This window comes from Anneissia japonica, unplaced genomic scaffold (genome assembly GCF_011630105.1).
Source record: "Anneissia japonica isolate Jap-2015-1 unplaced genomic scaffold, ASM1163010v1 scaffold287834_len5846547_cov211, whole genome shotgun sequence".
Taxonomy (NCBI): Eukaryota; Metazoa; Echinodermata; class Crinoidea; order Comatulida; family Comatulidae; genus Anneissia; species Anneissia japonica.
The window spans coordinates 3,997,620-4,014,873 of NW_022704992.1; the positions used below are offsets into that span (position 1 = coordinate 3,997,620).

At 33.8% G+C, this 17,254-nt stretch overlaps 3 protein-coding genes across 3 annotated transcripts in view; 1 reads left to right on the forward strand and 2 right to left on the reverse strand.

Moving 5' to 3' along the window:
• Positions 1 to 1,047, reverse strand: part of LOC117105071 (serum paraoxonase/arylesterase 1-like) — a 10,562-nt gene extending 9,515 nt beyond the window's left edge. The window contains exon 1 of the mRNA XM_033246088.1: positions 777 to 1,047. Within this exon, the coding sequence (XP_033101979.1) occupies positions 777 to 850 (74 nt within the window). The 5' untranslated portion in view covers positions 851 to 1,047. The remainder of the gene's footprint in view (positions 1 to 776) is intronic.
• A 2,133-nt stretch (positions 1,048 to 3,180) lies between these two features.
• Positions 3,181 to 11,392, reverse strand: LOC117104945 (cytosolic 5'-nucleotidase 3-like). The gene is made up of 8 exons (XM_033245901.1): positions 11,178 to 11,392; positions 10,125 to 10,223; positions 8,771 to 8,840; positions 8,437 to 8,569; positions 7,807 to 7,896; positions 6,436 to 6,598; positions 5,733 to 5,933; positions 3,181 to 5,285 (listed from the first exon to the last, which is right to left on the reverse strand). Exons 1-8 carry the CDS (start codon positions 11,298 to 11,300, stop codon positions 5,187 to 5,189), a joined length of 978 nt encoding a protein of 325 aa, XP_033101792.1. The 5' UTR covers positions 11,301 to 11,392; the 3' UTR covers positions 3,181 to 5,186.
• A 225-nt stretch (positions 11,393 to 11,617) lies between these two features.
• On the forward strand, positions 11,618 to 15,259 carry LOC117104946 (BPTI/Kunitz domain-containing protein 4-like). Its single transcript, XM_033245902.1, has 4 exons — positions 11,618 to 11,772; positions 13,514 to 13,666; positions 13,915 to 14,016; positions 14,361 to 15,259. The coding sequence occupies exons 1-4, from the start codon at positions 11,706 to 11,708 to the stop codon at positions 14,369 to 14,371; spliced, it is 333 nt and encodes a 110-aa protein (XP_033101793.1). The 5' UTR covers positions 11,618 to 11,705; the 3' UTR covers positions 14,372 to 15,259.
• The last annotated feature ends 1,995 nt before the right edge of the window (positions 15,260 to 17,254 follow it).

A 17,254-nucleotide genomic window follows, 5' to 3' on the forward strand; every position in this document is an offset into this window, starting at 1 on the left:
CGTCACGACATTGCGAAGTGTCTGATCTTGTTCCTCGTATCGTACTCACTCGAGTCAATCCGAGATGTCAACGTAGAGTCCCAATCGAATACGGCAATTGTATGCATGACAAACGCGCTCTAGTGAAGTGAACTCGAGGTTTGCCGCCTGACGCCCAGAGTAGGCGACGGCCTAGACTAGAGATATCGGGCTAGCCTAGGTAGAGATATTGGGCTAGCCTAGGCATAGCTTTACTATACGAAAGGTTAGACGAAGATATTGCACTATTTTAGGCTAGGGTATTTATTTTCCAACATTTAATTCTAAATTTTCGATATATTTTTTCTTTATTTTCATGAATTTTCCAAAAATAAAAAATTTAAAAAAAATCAGGCGGGCGAAAAAAACGATGCGGGCGGGGACGCGAAACATGTTTTTTTTTTTTACTTGGCCTAAAGTTACGAATTTTTCCTCTTTAATTAAGTGTTTCTTTACTTTGTTTAAGCATCTACGTAAAATGGATTCACCCTGCCTTTCCTAGATAAGGCAATATAACCAGATATTAATCAAGCTATAATCAGTAGGCCTATGTATAAAATAACAAAGGTATAGACCAATATTGCGAACTGTCAATAGTGTTAGTATTAGAATATAAACCTAATTTATTACATTACAGGCTACATTATCATTTTTAAGTATACCTTGTAAACCTAGAACATATTGGAATGCCTCACAAGGTGGGAACATAAATGGTAGAAATACATAGGCCTATATAAAAATTCATTTTATTTACTTACGTTAATGTTACGAGATGATGCACAATAATGGCCAAAAGGCCTGCCAAAAAAGTTATAAAAAGTTTGTTCAACATTCTGAGTTTATTTTGACTAGGGGCCTACACCGACAACGTGCATAGAGTTCAAACGTAACAAAGAGTATAAAACTGCAAGAGGGACTGATTCGTTGGAACGCAAAAATTACACGAAGGGGCGTGGCCTTTAAAATGTTCGAGCAACGCGTACGATTTTCTATGCTGAATGTACCAAAGAGTATAAAACTGCAAACTGCAAGAGGTCCGACTGCCCTGATTTTGTATGCATCAAGGTTAGACTTGCCACAAGTCTCTAATTTATGGATTTTTCGTAGTACATTAGCGCATTTCGGAAAGCGCCACCAGCGTCAGTTTATGTTGAGAAACTTTTTTTATGAGAATTAGAAGTATACTATGGAACGCCATGCAAATAAGTAATATGGAACGCCATTTGTGCCAAAATCGATTTATTCTTAAGCATTTCAACTGATTAAGACAAAGATTAGGGACTGGAACCCAGTCTAGCATCAAGGTATGCAGGCAACCAATGAAACGTTAAAAGTACTGCCACGAAATAGAGGGCGCCCTACACATTTTAGAAAAAGTAAGCGTTATATGGCGATAAGTACAAAACCTCTACTTGTCAACCAATTAGATACCACTTTATTCATAAAAGATTTTTCAAATCACCCACAAAATAAATTTAAATGCCATAAAAGTTAAATAAATAAATTTTGATTTCCTTTGTCTTCGTATTAATTAAAATGTCTACGATCTGAAGAGGTATGCGACCCATCAATTTCCGCGACCCAAACATTGGGTCGTGAACGTAGGTTGCAGAACGGTGATAGGGTGAACTTGGCTTAGGCTATGTTCTCACACGGCAGCTAACAACCGTTAGCTGACGTGCGTCCATACGAAAAAATCCCGATCCGGAAGAATAATGATGATCGAATCACTGGCCAAAAGAAACTGGAAATTGTAAACGCGTACGTGCGATTGGTTGATGATAGAAACGCGCTCACTTGGTAACCGATAGCGCTTGCTAACCGTATTCGGGTACCGCTAACGGTTAGCGCTAACCGATCGGGCGTTCTCACACAGGTGCTAACGGTTAGCGCTGACGGTTAGCTCCTGATCCGGATACTAGGGCTCTCGTGAGAACCTAGCCGAAATCATAGAAATTGAAAGCTTATCCATATCGGGGTGTTATTGACAGGTGTCATGACTGGGGTGTTTGGCGATTGGGGAAAGAATGAAAAAGGATCCCCTTTCTAGATCGGATGCTCTTTGTTCTGAGCGTTTTGTGGTTGTAATTATGAAAGGGAAGAGGGAAAAAAGAAAAGTATCTTCGGAATTTTGGAAGAATTTTTGTCCAGGCATCCTTTTTGTTCTCCACACATTTTAGCGCCCCTGGGACATGAATTGATATGCACTCCCGTTCTCCCCTACTGGATCCGCGCGCCTGTGAGCTGCATTAAGGAGATTCTTTTGTCAACTTGAGACAGTCAGATGTCCTGCACTTAGATAAGAATGGGAGGTTGAATTTACAAAGAGCTTCTTCATATTAGTAAATTTACATTCTAAAATGATCTTTCATTCTCTTTTTTGAATGGCTTCAATAGCATTTGTGAGCATTGGTAATACCAGGGTACAAAACAATGGTGACAACTTCATTAGTGTTTAAAACCATATAGAGAGTTCTAATCCAAATTCAAAGCGGGGTCTTTCACCATGTTGTGTTGGGGTCTATGTTGACTCGCAAGAGAGCTCAAAGTATTCAATAGACTTTATGCAGTTCCTTGTTATCTTTTATTGTAAATCACCACCAATAGAATATACAAAGTGTGTTAACTCTATTAAGTCTCTCTTCTCTGTACTTTCTTTTCTGAATCTAAATACAGTATCCTTCTCTGTTCTAAGCATTCTTCTGATCACTTTGTAATGTAAACATAAAATGTTCCCTCTATCTTTATATCTCTATCTCTGTATATCTACCTAATAATTTCATTCTCTCTATATATGGGACCAAAGGGGACACATCATTGACTCATCATCTACCTGTTTAAGACTCATCAACTACCTGGGTGAATAACCTTAGTGACTTCCTGTAGTTGACCATAAGGTAGGACTGGAATATACCTTTTGTTGCCAATGTGGGTTTCCTTGGAATTTATACATGACATTAACAACTGAGTTGTACCATATTTACAGTATGTATGTATGCTGTCTCTTATACACATCTAGATGTGTATAAGAGACAGGTAATAGTAAAACTCGAGCGTCACGACATTGAATGAAGTTGAAAATTGTTAAATGTGCTTTTCAATGTTTAAATTGATTTTTTTGAGGAAGATGAAACAAACACAAAGTACTGTATAACACAGTAATTTATACCCCAAAAATAATTTTAATAGAATCAAATTCCCATAATTTACATGTTATTGTAAAAAATGTAAAGTTTTTCTTGCATATCAATACTTGAATTCAGCACAAATCATTTGATGACAATTTAATTTTACACTATACCCACTCCACAATATAATACAACATTTATTGTTCTATTTTTGACACTACAAATATTTTAACATTGTTACGCAATTGTTTAATTAAAAATTTGTGAATTTTAGAGGTAGTATTATTTTATTTAACTGACCCAATTAGCAGCCATAATAATGTTACATGATTTAACAGCAGTATTACATAATTGCTTTAACAGAGACTCATAGTATTACTAGTTATGTGATCACAAACTCAATGGAATGCAAATTTAAAAAGTATTTCAAAGTCAGAAGAAATGATTACACTACTAATTGAAGATGAATATATTAATTGCCTAAAAATATGCAATAAAACATTAATTTTGAAGGTAGTTTTCATAGCAATATATTATTATTAATTACTGTAACAATTACTGTAATAGTTTAATCCTGTTTTTCTCAATGGAAGATTGTTTTGACGATTGTATCCTTTTACTGTTCTTCAGTATTAGGTTGGCAGTAGCACTAAGTAAAACAAATAAGGTTGACAAAGATGATACTCTGGATTCCGCTACTATCAGTTTGCACTGATTATTGTAATATATTAGTTGTTATCCATTCTGTTACTTTAACGTACTGCTGTACATAATATTTAAACTAATTTTCTGTTTTGAAAAACATATCCCCTTGAAACCACCAGGTTACTTTTATGAAGAATGCATCAAATAAATAATATTTCTAAACAGAGTTTTTGTAAATAATTAAATTAAACCATATGACTAGTTTAGTCTTAAAAATCGTATTCAACAAGAGACAGAAAAATTGTTGTTGTGCAGCCCAAGCACAATGAACTTGAATATCAAGGTTTGGTTTGTCAGCAATTTTACTCTTTATTCCAATGATCTAGGCCTAATTCTAAGGTTCATTTCAAACCATCACTTATTACCCTATGTGTGTTGGTTGGCTAAAATTAATGGTTAAGATATCAACTTATTAATTAAAGCTTGAAACATCATACATGTACTTTGGGTTACTCTTTGGCAAAGCAAAAAAAAAATCCTAGATTTTTTAGATATTGGGTCAGTCTGACTTGGGCAACACAAAGGTTTCTTTGGCCTTATCAACAAATAATAGAATACTTTTAATATTAAAATATATTTTAATAATAACATTAATTATTCTCCCTTCTATAGCAATTTTACAAAAGTCAAAGTACTTAAAAGTGATTAACAGTAAGACATTCGATCTTTAATATAATATTTTAATTTATAAAAACAGTAATGTGAGAGTGTACTGTATATAAACTTTAGGTTAAAAAAAACACCAAAAATATCATCAAAAAATTAAAACACAAATTAAGTTTGTTTACAAGATAGTTTCATACTGTATCATGCAACAGCTGCTATTGGTAATTATACACCTTGAAAATAAGTATTATGCAAAAATAAATACTGTATTTGAAAAAAGAAATGTCCATCACTGCATTACATTCAACCATAACAATATATGCAATATATTAAACAAAACAAACTTAAAAAGCAAACAAAGTACAATTTGCCTGTCTATCACCACTACACGTTATTAAAAATTATATTATAATTTCTTGAATCATGGGGGAAAAGCATGCTTTTTGCAAAAACTTTGGGCCTGTAGTCTACTTCAAATTAGCAAATTTCATTATTAGTAACAGTAGTCGAAATAACCCACTTCACCAACTAACATTTAGAAGATGGATAACATTTTAGATTTTACTGCTGGGTAAACTATGCTGGTTAAAAATGAATGGACTAATTTTTTGGAAGAGTAAGACTTTCCTCCAGTAGTGTAAGGATCTCGTCAAGGTTCTGGTACAATACTGGTGACACAGATGTAAGCAAATATCGTCTTTGTGCATGAATTTTAATTCCTTACTTTGATCACATGACTTTGTTGAGGAGAGCATTAGCGACGTCCATGCTGCTATCATCAACAACAACTACATCGTACTTGCTTTTATACACCTCAAGGTTTTCAAACTGAAATGGAATCGGATTTCTTGTCAACGTGATGCATACATAAACAAATATTAGGCTACAAAACAAGCACAACCAACTGAAAATAGTGAAAATATTTTTTTTCTTTACAAAAGTAAGTCCAAAATGTTTGTATGATGTTTTATAAGGCTACATTTTTCAAATTCTAATTTATAAACTTGACAAATACACCATGTATATTATCCATGTGATCACAATACTACCAATCTAAACAGGGTTTGTGAGTGATGGCAAGCAATGATATGAATCCCATAATTAAGAATGGGCCTATAGAAAAAACATGTCACTGTGCTTGAGCAACAAACAATTACATTTTTTAGCCTCATTTCCAATTTAAATAGTAATAATTGTTTTTGCTTCAATAATTTATTAATACCTAAGGTAGAAATAAAGCATATAATTAATAATGAATAATAAAAAGTGGCTTACATGGCTATTCAAAAATCCAATTTTAAGGATGTTGTGAGCACTTTTAAGACCCTCCGCCATCTGAAGGTCGCCGATTGTGTCACCCATCAGGAGCACGTTTGTGCGGTTCTTGTTTCGTTCAAAATAATCTTGATTAATCTTGGCCATCTCCCTTTTGTTATATGTGTGGATTAATTTACCTTTGAAACCTACAAGTTGTCCCTGGAGTTAAAATAACATTAAACAAAATAAAGCGGCTTTAATCAAAATTTAATAATAATATAAAGTTCATTAAATAAAACATATTTAGAGATAATAATACAGTACTAAAACAGATTTACCTAAAATAGAACAATTAATAAAAAAAATAAAAAAGTTTAACAATAGTAGCAGTAATAATTAGAATGATGGTTAAAAACTTTGAATCTAATATAAAGGGCTGAAACACATTGATGCAGCTGTAAACACGCTTCAAACTACTACATAAAGAAAGAAAAAACTTTTTCAGGTGAATGATGGGATAGGTTGACCATGTGGCATGCCATGAGAAATGCTACATGCCACAATGTACCACATTCTAGTACAAGTTTCCCTGTAGCATATTTTCTGAATTACAATATAGTGCCAACATCTTTATGTATTAGTGATTTCCTTCTCTATGGCAGAGTAATGCTTCAGGAAAGGGTCCAAAATATAATAAAATAATAAAACATTCAAAACTTACATCTGTGTCAAAGTCCATTTCATTGGACATGACTGATATGTTGTCATGGAGGGTAGCTCGGTCCTTAATAACTTCATACAAAATATCTGCTATGCCGGCTGAAAACACTAACAATGGTACACTATTGTCTGCCAAAAGTTTAAATAACTGGTCGCAGCCTTCCCTGTGGATGAAAAAATGACAGTAATGAATTTATATACAGGACACAATAAGTTATTACTTTATATTTTGAAATTTAAAAGTAAATTTTTCGTATTAAATTATATAAAATGATTAATTGAATAATTTTATGATATCTTTAATGGATATTATAATAATTACCATAATTAAAGTCGTATGTATATGTATACGTGTATATATATATATATATGTGTATATATATACGTATATATATGTATATATATATATACTCCTAACTAACTCATAGGGTGAAAAATCCTTTGTCTACATTTCGCCTTAACGTTGTTAAAATTTCCCCTTAGAGGCAGTATTTTCGCCTTAAGGTATTATTTCTAACCCTTTCCCTTGTTACCGTTTCCCCCTATGGTAGTATATAGTCATATATATGTATATATAATATAATATATATATATATATAATATATTGTCAAATTTGTGTGGAGGTTGAAAAATACAGGGGGAGTCTTTATGGCCCAAAATAGTGATTTTAGACCACATTGGTAACGTAATTCGACAGGCAAATTACAGTAATATCCGACATCAAAAAAGAAATCCTTGACCCCTGGAACACCTAAATCCATGCACAAAAGCACCCATGTAGGCCAAAACACTGAAATAATAAATTTCAAAATGGTGGAAGGTGGCCATTTTGGATTTAGGGCATATACGGGTTATGCCCACACTTTTGCGAGGGACACCCAATTTATTTTTGTTATTATACCCTCAAGGAAGACAAATCCACTGAAAAACTAATTTAGCCTCTCCACGGTCACGGAATTGCCAGAAATGACCCAACTACATAATTAATTCTTTGTCTCAAGTCACTTCTGGCTTCAAAAATTCAATGCAGAATGTTTTTATTTCTGCAGCTCAATGCTGAAGCAGATAATCCCGACAGCTCAAAGGTCAATTACGTCAATGTGTTCCTCCGTTTTGATTGTCAGAATTTAAATTTCCTTTAATAAGTGCCTTAACTGCAGCCCCTTCTGGATATAAGCCCTAATGACATTTATTGTTATATTGTTGATAACCCAGATTTCTTTACTTACAGATCATTTGTAAATGGAATAATATTTACACAGCAGATAAAGTATATGGAGATAAAAATGGTAAAAGTCAAACCAACAACATAGAATGATAATCTCATTGGATTAAAAAAACAAACCCTTGTTACTACTTGTTCAAAACCTACCTCAACATAACGTCAGATTGTGCAACCATCTCAGTGACATCCTTCCTTGTCATTCCACTTTGTAAAAGTATAGTATGTGCCTGGGACCACCTTTGAACAATCAGCAAATAGAAGATTAAATATAAAATCATACATTTTTAAAGTATTGTTCACTAACAACTGTTATCATATGATGATAAAAAAATTTGAGAGAAGGAGTACAAAAACAGGCTAAGGAGAGAGAAGATGAGAAATATGATGGTTAGCAAAAAAAAAATTGCAAAAAATCACTGTAAGTTGAGTTTTTTCGCAACAATTAGTCATTACTCTATATAATTCAGTAAAAAATCACCTCTAGTTCATAGAAACATATATAGAGGGTGCCTGCAGTACAGGAAAAATTTTAAAAGGAATTATTTTCATATACCCGGTACTACGCGCAATTCAACAACATTTTTTTCTTCTGGGTAGTACCAGGTATGCGAAGTTAAAGGGTTAAACCACCTCTTGAAAGTTAAGGCAGCACCAAAGAAAAATGTTCAAAAGACAAAGAGATGGGAGCATTGAGAATGAGAGAATGAACATGGAAATGGTGAGATTCTGTTGTTCTAAAGGAAAATTTTAAAAATATATTTTGACGACATCACTCACCACTCTGTCATTAAGGTGTACTTTTCCTCATCTGATACACCTGAGGACATTTCCAATGGGTGATAATGAGCCCTCAATTCTTGAGCCTTTTTCTTGGATTCTTCAGAAATGACAGTGCTACTTTCCAGGATACCTGATGATGGCCAAACAAACATGACACACTTAGCAAGACTTAGAAGACACACATTTTAATGGGATAATGATGAAATAAGTACAGAGTATAAATAAACAGTACCTGGGTGTTGCTCAATGAAACAAAAGTATAGAGACTTCAAATAAAACCATAATATTATAGGCTAAAGCATTTAATAGAAAATATTTCAAATATATTCACCATGGGTTGTAGGAAGTACTTTTCCGTTGACATGATGCCTTGTTATTGTCCTATCAAAATCTGATATAACCTGAAATTAAAGTTTTTTAAATATTATTTAAATTTTACACTTAATAATTTGGAATCAAATCAACAGACATTTATTATACAATCCTAATAGAATACAAATACAGCATGATAAAATGAAATCAACCAAACTAGATATGGAATTTAAGACAGTCACATGAAGACTTAGAGCATTTTTCTCATTCATCTGTGAACCATTTAATGTCAGCAGAATTGACGATTACAAAAAATTACAGAATAAGTTAACTAGTATTGGCTCTTTGAATATTTGGGAATATTATATTTCTAGTGACGTTGACACAAAATTACACTTAGCTTTGGGGGAATTGAAGATTACAAATTTTTAGATATTACAGTTGAAATAGCTTAAGATATTTTCTGTAAGACTTATGTTAAGAAGGAATGGAAACTTAGAAATGATTTACAGTGATTAATCTTTATTTTCTTTAATTTAGATTTAATGCACAATTGGGCTACTGTAAATTGTTGTTGTTTGACAGAGCTTTTTGTTATATTATTATATTTAATTTTGTTTTCCCATGATTGTTTACTGTATGTTGTGTTAAATTTTGCTAATTATTTAATATTGGTTAAAATTTCATCTTGCGATGCACCATATGCATGGTTCTCGGAGGGAAACGGTGAGTGGTTGGGGGGTTCTCAGCTTTTCAGATTGCATGCCTCGGTCCCCTTCAGGAGAATTACTTCTCCTGAAGATGGTTGAGGTGTGCTGTTCAGGGCGTCGAGTGGTACTCAGCTATTCATCAGGTCTTTTTTTGGGTTGTCTGCATGGTGTCTCGCAGGAATTCATTTAATGTTAATTATTTTATTTTATTTCATGTCATTTCTTTTGTCTGTTTTTTCTTGGATGCACAGCCCACATGGTTTTGTGCCACTGCACTGTTACAAAAGTGTCATTCCAAACGAATTATATTATAAATAATACTGGCATTTCACTACACTGTACAGCATCAATTTGTATTCATTATTATTGATAACGATTACATAATATAGTTCTAACCATCTGGTGAAGATTTTCAATGTAATAATTATTCATGCATGGCCTGGTTACAATATGGCATGGATGATAATTTGTTTTTTTGCATCCATTAAGATAAAAAAATACCACAATGTACCTTCATGTACATTAAAATAATGTAATCAATATGCTGATACTTCTTGAACTACCAGTAATTCGGGCTGGGCCTGTGCCAACACTAGTGGTGAATTGAAGCACATTTCTGCTTAATTTTGTTCAAAGATGGTTAAAAATGCAATGCAAACCCACCTGTAGTTTGTTGCGACCACCTTTTATTAAAGCTGTAACGATTTCTTCTACTTTATCAGGATCTCTGATGTGGATATTTGCTTTCTGGAATTCAGGAATCTACATAGATTAAGAAATAGTACACATGATGAATGCGGTTATATAATATAGGCATGCATACTGTATAATGTTTTCAAGAGAGTTAGGAGATATTTAGTTAATTTATTTACAAAAGCTGAAGATGTTGGTAATTGCTGCAAAAATCTCAAAAGACAAATTTAAATGCTCGTCAGCGGCCATACTTGATTTATTTGATCTACCTTGATCCTGAAGCTAAAGCATTAATGCTTATTCGCCCCTCTGTCCGATCCTCTTAAATACGGTGTCTGGTGGTGATTTATTAAAATAGGTCTATGCATTACAGTGCAGTAGTATTAGTAATACTCTGGACTAGCATTGTTTTAGTTACCATATGAGATTTTCCTGTGTTAAAAACATAATTTACTTCTTTATAAAGCATAACTTGTACTTTACAATAAGAGAAATCTGTATATTATCGGTACCTGGAATAGTAACAACACGAAAGTACTATGCTACTGCACTGTAATGCATAGGTATGTTTTAACACACTACTTAGATAGGCTTTTCTATTTCTATCTTGATTTCAGAGGTCAAAAGTTGTTTGGATACGACGCCCTGTTATGGAGTTATGATTTTTTTAATAACATGATGTCAGAAAATAAGCCCAAAAGCAAAAGCTTATCTTATTTTTGTTGGTTACGCACCGCTGATTCACAATGTTTGTAAAAAGTCCTTGCTTCAAATTCAATCAAGATGTCTACCGATTCGTGGAAAAGGCCTTGTCTTGTTAAACTGTTACGTAACGCAAACAGTTCAGTACCACCAGTACATAAAACAAGCAACAATAGGATACAATCAATACAAGTGGGCATCAAGCCCCAAGGCCAATCGAAGACCCAATCGAAGTGGTTCGGCCTAGGCCTACATTTACAGCTCCCGCCTAGCTAGCCTAGGCCTAGCTAGGCCCTACGTCGACGAGCCTAGCGTACTTACCATTTCGATCAGTCTTGTTCTCTTTGTTTTGCGACTACCGTTAAAGTAATACGTTACTAATGCAGCACCAGATAACACTACACCCGCCCCTACTGCTATTCTAAATGTGGAAGACTGCATCATTATGAAAATAGGGTTATTATTAATGTTTGGTTTTATAGTAAAGAAAGTGACAAAGCTCAACTCTGCCCTTTGAACACGAGATAGCAAGGAAAAACGATAACATGAAACGCCATTTGAATCTGATATACCTTGACTCTTCTTTCATGTTATTACAAAATATCTATAAAAGAAAAAACTAGGTTATTAATATTACAAATAAATACACAATATTTGAATAATCAGTGATTTTTTTTTTATTATGAAATTACGGGGTTTTTAAAATTTTAAATAAATAAATAAAATATTAAAAATTACTATCGGCCTTCCATAGGCAATAATTAACTGTACGTCAGTTTTTGATAAGCAAGTTACTTCGGGTGCGACAAAACATAATTTGTATTTTAATTGATTTGTTTATAATCCATCATGATTGATAAACTCCAGGTATTACTGGTGGTTGTAACAGTGTTGGGAATATGTAGTAGTGTAGAAGGTAATTTTGGTTTAAAAAAAATTGAATACCAATCAATTGTATAGGCCTAATATTTATTATTTAGCCTAGGTTAGGCCTATTCATCTTGACATTGATAGAGCACGGCCTGGATAGCTAGCTAGTCAGTAAGCTAGGCTAGGCCTTTCTGTGATATACTGTAACTGGCGACAGCCTATCCAGGCCTAAACTAAGACCGGGCTTATGTTAGTAAGATGTTCATATTTTATTTGTGTATTAAATAAATATTACCCCGTCATCCGTCATTTTTACTCAGTTTCGAAGGATGCCTACGGGATCAAGTAAACTTTTTCAGTACATAGGCCTAGGGGGATGCCTATAGGCTATATATATACTGTCTCTTATACACATCTAGGAATACTTGCTTGAAATACTGGCTCGTTTAGAAAGCTTTAAGCTTATAATGACCCATCCAATACAAAAATAAACAATTTCTTCTCTTCTGTACTGTTGGGGGATAATCAAGAAGAAAGGAAAGAGAAATATGCGTAGTATTGTCTTTATAAATGTGAAAAAGTAAATTTACACTGAAGTGTAGACCAATGTTGATTTAATGCAGATTTAAATATATTTAAACTAGAAGACATCACGACTTCTTGAGGAAGACTGTTCCAAGGATCAATAACTCTACTCTACTAGATCTAAAAGAATATTTTCTAACATCCAAACGAGGCATACTTTTATACAATTTAAGCTCATGACCACGAGTTATAGAATTCTTTTAATTTAAAAAAAATGTGAAATGTCTAGACGAGGGTTCCTCAATTATGCTTCATCGTCCCCCGCTATACACAGTACATCAGTAGGCTAGCCCCCCCCCCCACGCTACAGTACAGACGTTTGCTAAGCAACAGAACGTGATTGCACATTTCTTCCCCGGTGTTCATGTAAATTTGCATATTGTTAGCTAACCAGCTGAGTGTATTCCTTTGTGAAAATGAGTACCGCGGCATACTCATTTTCACAAAGCATTTGCATCCCCTCTTGGAAAGAGGGAACTTCGAAATAATTGTCTCCATATCTTCGCTAATTAATCACCGTAGTTTAGCTTACACTTATGCATGGAGGGAGCACTTAAAATGTACAATAATCATTTCACTACCTGACAAACCCCGAAATTTATTCATGAATTACATAAATAGTTTCATCTTCCTTTACTCCAACATCACTGGCGCATGGTAATAACCAACTGGCAGGCAATTTCCAGTCACACATTACTCTCCATAACACAGCACCCCCTAGGTCCATGTCCTCTGGATTGTCAATACCATTAGTATTCTATATACCTGGATCATGTCTGCCCTTAAACGTCAATATTCCAGAGTGGGAAGACCTAAAAATCCTATTCTCTCTGGATACATCAAATGACATATCTCGTATATTATTTTTGTTGCTCTTCACTGAACTGACTCAATTTTTTTAGTCAAACCAACATGATGTGGAGCCCAAATACAACCTTGGTCCCTAGTGTATGTTTGTTCGCTCCGCCGCTCGTAAAATTAACGTTCGCTTTGCTCCTATTTTATGTTGTACTTTATTTTAATATATAGATTGTACTTGGCAATGTGTGTATTCTAACAAAAAAAAAATCCATTTTGTTTTTTTACATATTTTATGGACAAGTCAATAAATGAATCTTGAATTCTGATTGAATGTTATTTATTTGTCCTAATCATTTACTTAATCTAATCATCCATGATACATTTTTACTGCTCATTTTCAGATAAAGGAAACAATTATGTTGCGGAAAATATTGGTAGACCAGGATGTATGCAGCTGCCAGCAAAATGTGAATTGCTGTGCCCCTATGGAAAAGATGTTGACATGAATGGATGCCCCACCTGCAGTTGTAGGGACTTGCCAAAAGAGTATCAAGGTGTGCCCTCTTTTAAAATACTTTTTTATTTACAGATTGGTAATCTTATTTTCTCCATTCAGTTTCACTTACTTTCAATGTAATCAACAGTAGTTTAGTTCACTTTTGAGGTTTTAGTGTTCTCATGTGCTTGTTACCTGTAGTTACTTGCAGTTTTTGTAAGTTTAGTGTTTTGAGAGAAGTAGAGTAAATAATATAAAATATAACATTTTTAAATTAAATATTTAAATGTTTGTCTCTTTTGACAGTGAACTTCGCATGTCCTATGCCCATGTGCTCCACACGCTGCAAATTTGGCCGTAAAGTAAATGATATGGGATGCGAGACTTGTACTTGTTTGAAAAGTTCCAGTAAGTAATTCATAAATATCTGCCTACTGAACCCCCACAGGGTGATGTAGCTCATGAAAGGGGCGTTGTCTTCTTGACATTGTGCATTAACTTTAGTTGTTAAGATTTTAATTAGCTGCCAAACTTGGCACAATGGTATTATTAGTTATCATATATAAGTGAAAATGTAAAAATGAAAATCAGCAAAAAAGCCGGACAAATAAAGTTGGGTGACCACCCATGAAAGACAAAAAAAATTATCATTTTAAGTTAGTTCTAACAAAATTATGCATGGGTGTGAAGAATATAAATGTAATGTTTCTACAGGCATGAATTGACTAATCTTTTTAAACAATTCTCCACAGCCATACCATAGAAGACAATGAACTGAATTTCAAGATGCTGACCGATACTTATCACCACCAAGCTGAAAGAAAACACATCTGTGTATAAAGTGCTAACCCATTTCCACAGAAACCAAAAAAATACATATTACAGTATATTGTCATTTGTATTGGCATCCTGCATGATAAAATGTCATTTAGCATAGTTCTTGTATGCAATATGAAACAGTAAAACAATTTTTTTTAAGTTTGTATTAAAATGAGTAGCTTGAGTTGAAACAAATGTTCTTTACTACCATTACATTTTGTACATGATGTTATTTATTGAAACAAAATTGACTTGCCTGATTTTATAAAACTGTTGTATATGTTCTGTTGTAAATTGTTAATGTAAAATGTTTGAGTTTGCTTTTCCAAGATGTGACTGACAGACAATGCTATTCTTTGTTTACATAATCAATTAAAATAAATAATCATTGGACAAATCACAGGTACATGGCACAATATTTGAAAGTATGAAAAGGGACTAAAAGTGTTTTTCTACAGTGTAATCACTAAACAGCAAGCACAATAGTTAAATATTTACAGTATTGACAAATAGATAAACAGTACACCTCTTCATGTGTGACCATTGTATGATCATATATACATTTAGCATGTACTGTATAAGCTAACATTACATTATTACAGTATTATACTGTTATTTTGATAATTGTTACTTCACGTTGTTAATGATTTCATATAATTTGTAACACATTTTAGGTTTCTTATTAATATTCCAATACAGTACGTTGTTATAGTAATTTTGTTCAGCTGCAGTATGTATCTCTTAGTAAAACAATTTAGAATTATATTTGATATATTTTTACAAAAATAATTTACATGACATTGTTATTGCCAAATAAAATATCAATGTGACATTTATGTCTGGGTTTCCTTTTATCGTGGTAATGATGTGTCGACGATGATGAATTCATAGAGGAATTAGTTAATTCCTCCATGATGAAATGAAGAGGATGACGACAATAATGACAATACCATGCTTTGTGCAACCTCTGCTACTTCCATGAATGCATCCCTTGTTACCAGTTACCTATGGGCCTGTTTCTGTTCAATTTGAAAAAATACCAGTTACATTTTTGCACAAGCTGAGGTGATTCGTAAACATATGTCCCTGTTCAATTTTTTTGCTATAAAAAAGCCGATTATCTCGCTGGGTGTTCGGGAGGTATGACGACACATTTCCCATAATGCTTTATGTATGCCTTCTCCAACAATTCAAGACCACCTTATTAAAGAACCAAATCACAATCAATCTTTTAACACAAAAGCTAACCTTAAGTTGAGACAACCCTGAGGACAACACCCCGGATTTGTAGGTCCAAAAGTTATCTCGAATTGGACGGCGAACTGTATATAATTATAATATCATTATACTATTATTATTATAGGTTTTTTTATTTATTATAAAAGTTTGACAGTCATAAAATTGCGCATAAAACGGTATGCACTATTTAGAATCTCCATCGTTACCCACGCGCATATCGTTCTGTTTTAGCAACACCTTTGCCACACAGTCTAGTAGGCCCTATACGGTACTTACAAAACCTGTTAAACTGCTAGCAATCTGACAGTTCCTTTCAATATTATTAACCATGTATCTGTATACTTATATACCATTTAACCCAGGTAAGTTTATTAGACCCGAGTTGCATAGAGGCACACATGTTTTGAAGTACTTTTATAACTAAAACAGTTTCCAATCTGCCTCCCTCCATAGTTATGATCCTCATCAAAATAGAAAACTAAGACAAAAGTATAAGGGGCTGGCACTAAACAAGGTGAAATTGTTGAATAAACTGCTAAATAATGTCAAAAACTTAACAACCGATAAAACTGAAACGTATGTTTGGCAGAAATGGAAACGAAGGTTGAAAGAAAATTATGTACAGTCTATGTTTTTATGCATAAGGAAAATCCTATAAAAGACGAAAAGGTCTATAGCCATAGATACTTTCTCAACAATCAACACATACTCTGCCACAGGCACATATGCTGATAACGGTCAGACAAATACTTCACACGTTCGTCTATCCATTTCTATCAATAATTGGACAACAAATAAGATTGATGAAAGCATGCATGTCTTCCAAATATCTTTATTACACATAAAAAGAATGGAGTGAGTCCGTAACGATGGCGGAACTGGGGGTCGGGGGGTTGTTACATTAAGAAAATTAGAATTCGGGAAAGCTCATTCCCGCCATCTAGGAATCAGCGTTTTTTTCGGGGAAGGACTCCATACCTCCTTATATTTTTGAGGTTCATCGATTCATGGTAAAAAAGAATACGTACGGTATGTATACCGGTACACACATAATAGGCTTATTTAAATAAGAATGAGAAAAATTTATCTGACCGTTTTCAATGGGGAAACCTTTTGATGAACTGAAAAGTCATTAAACGAAACTTCAGAAGTCGGGAAAGCTCATTTCCCGCCATTTATAAATCAATATTTTCCCGGGGAGAACTCCAACCCGCCTTTCTCATTGATTCATGGATTTCAAGAGGGGGAAAATCTTGAATTTTGAAGAACTTAAAAGTCATTAAAAGACACCTCAGAAGTCGGAAAAGCCCATTTCCTGCCATCTAGGAATCAAAATGTTCCCGGAGGAGACCCCCCTGGACCCCCTTTCTTTTTGGAATTTATCGATTCATGGAAAAAAGAATACGTTTACTGCCCCACCATGACAAAAGGAAGCAATTGATGTTTTCATTGCTTTGAGTAGCCTAATATAAGGAATATGGAGCATGTTGATTTTGTCCCCTTCCTCTTCTGGTGGTTTTTACTGTATTTTTAGTCTGTTACTTCCTTTTTGTGTTGCTAATTACTTGTTAATTAGTGGGATTTGAGC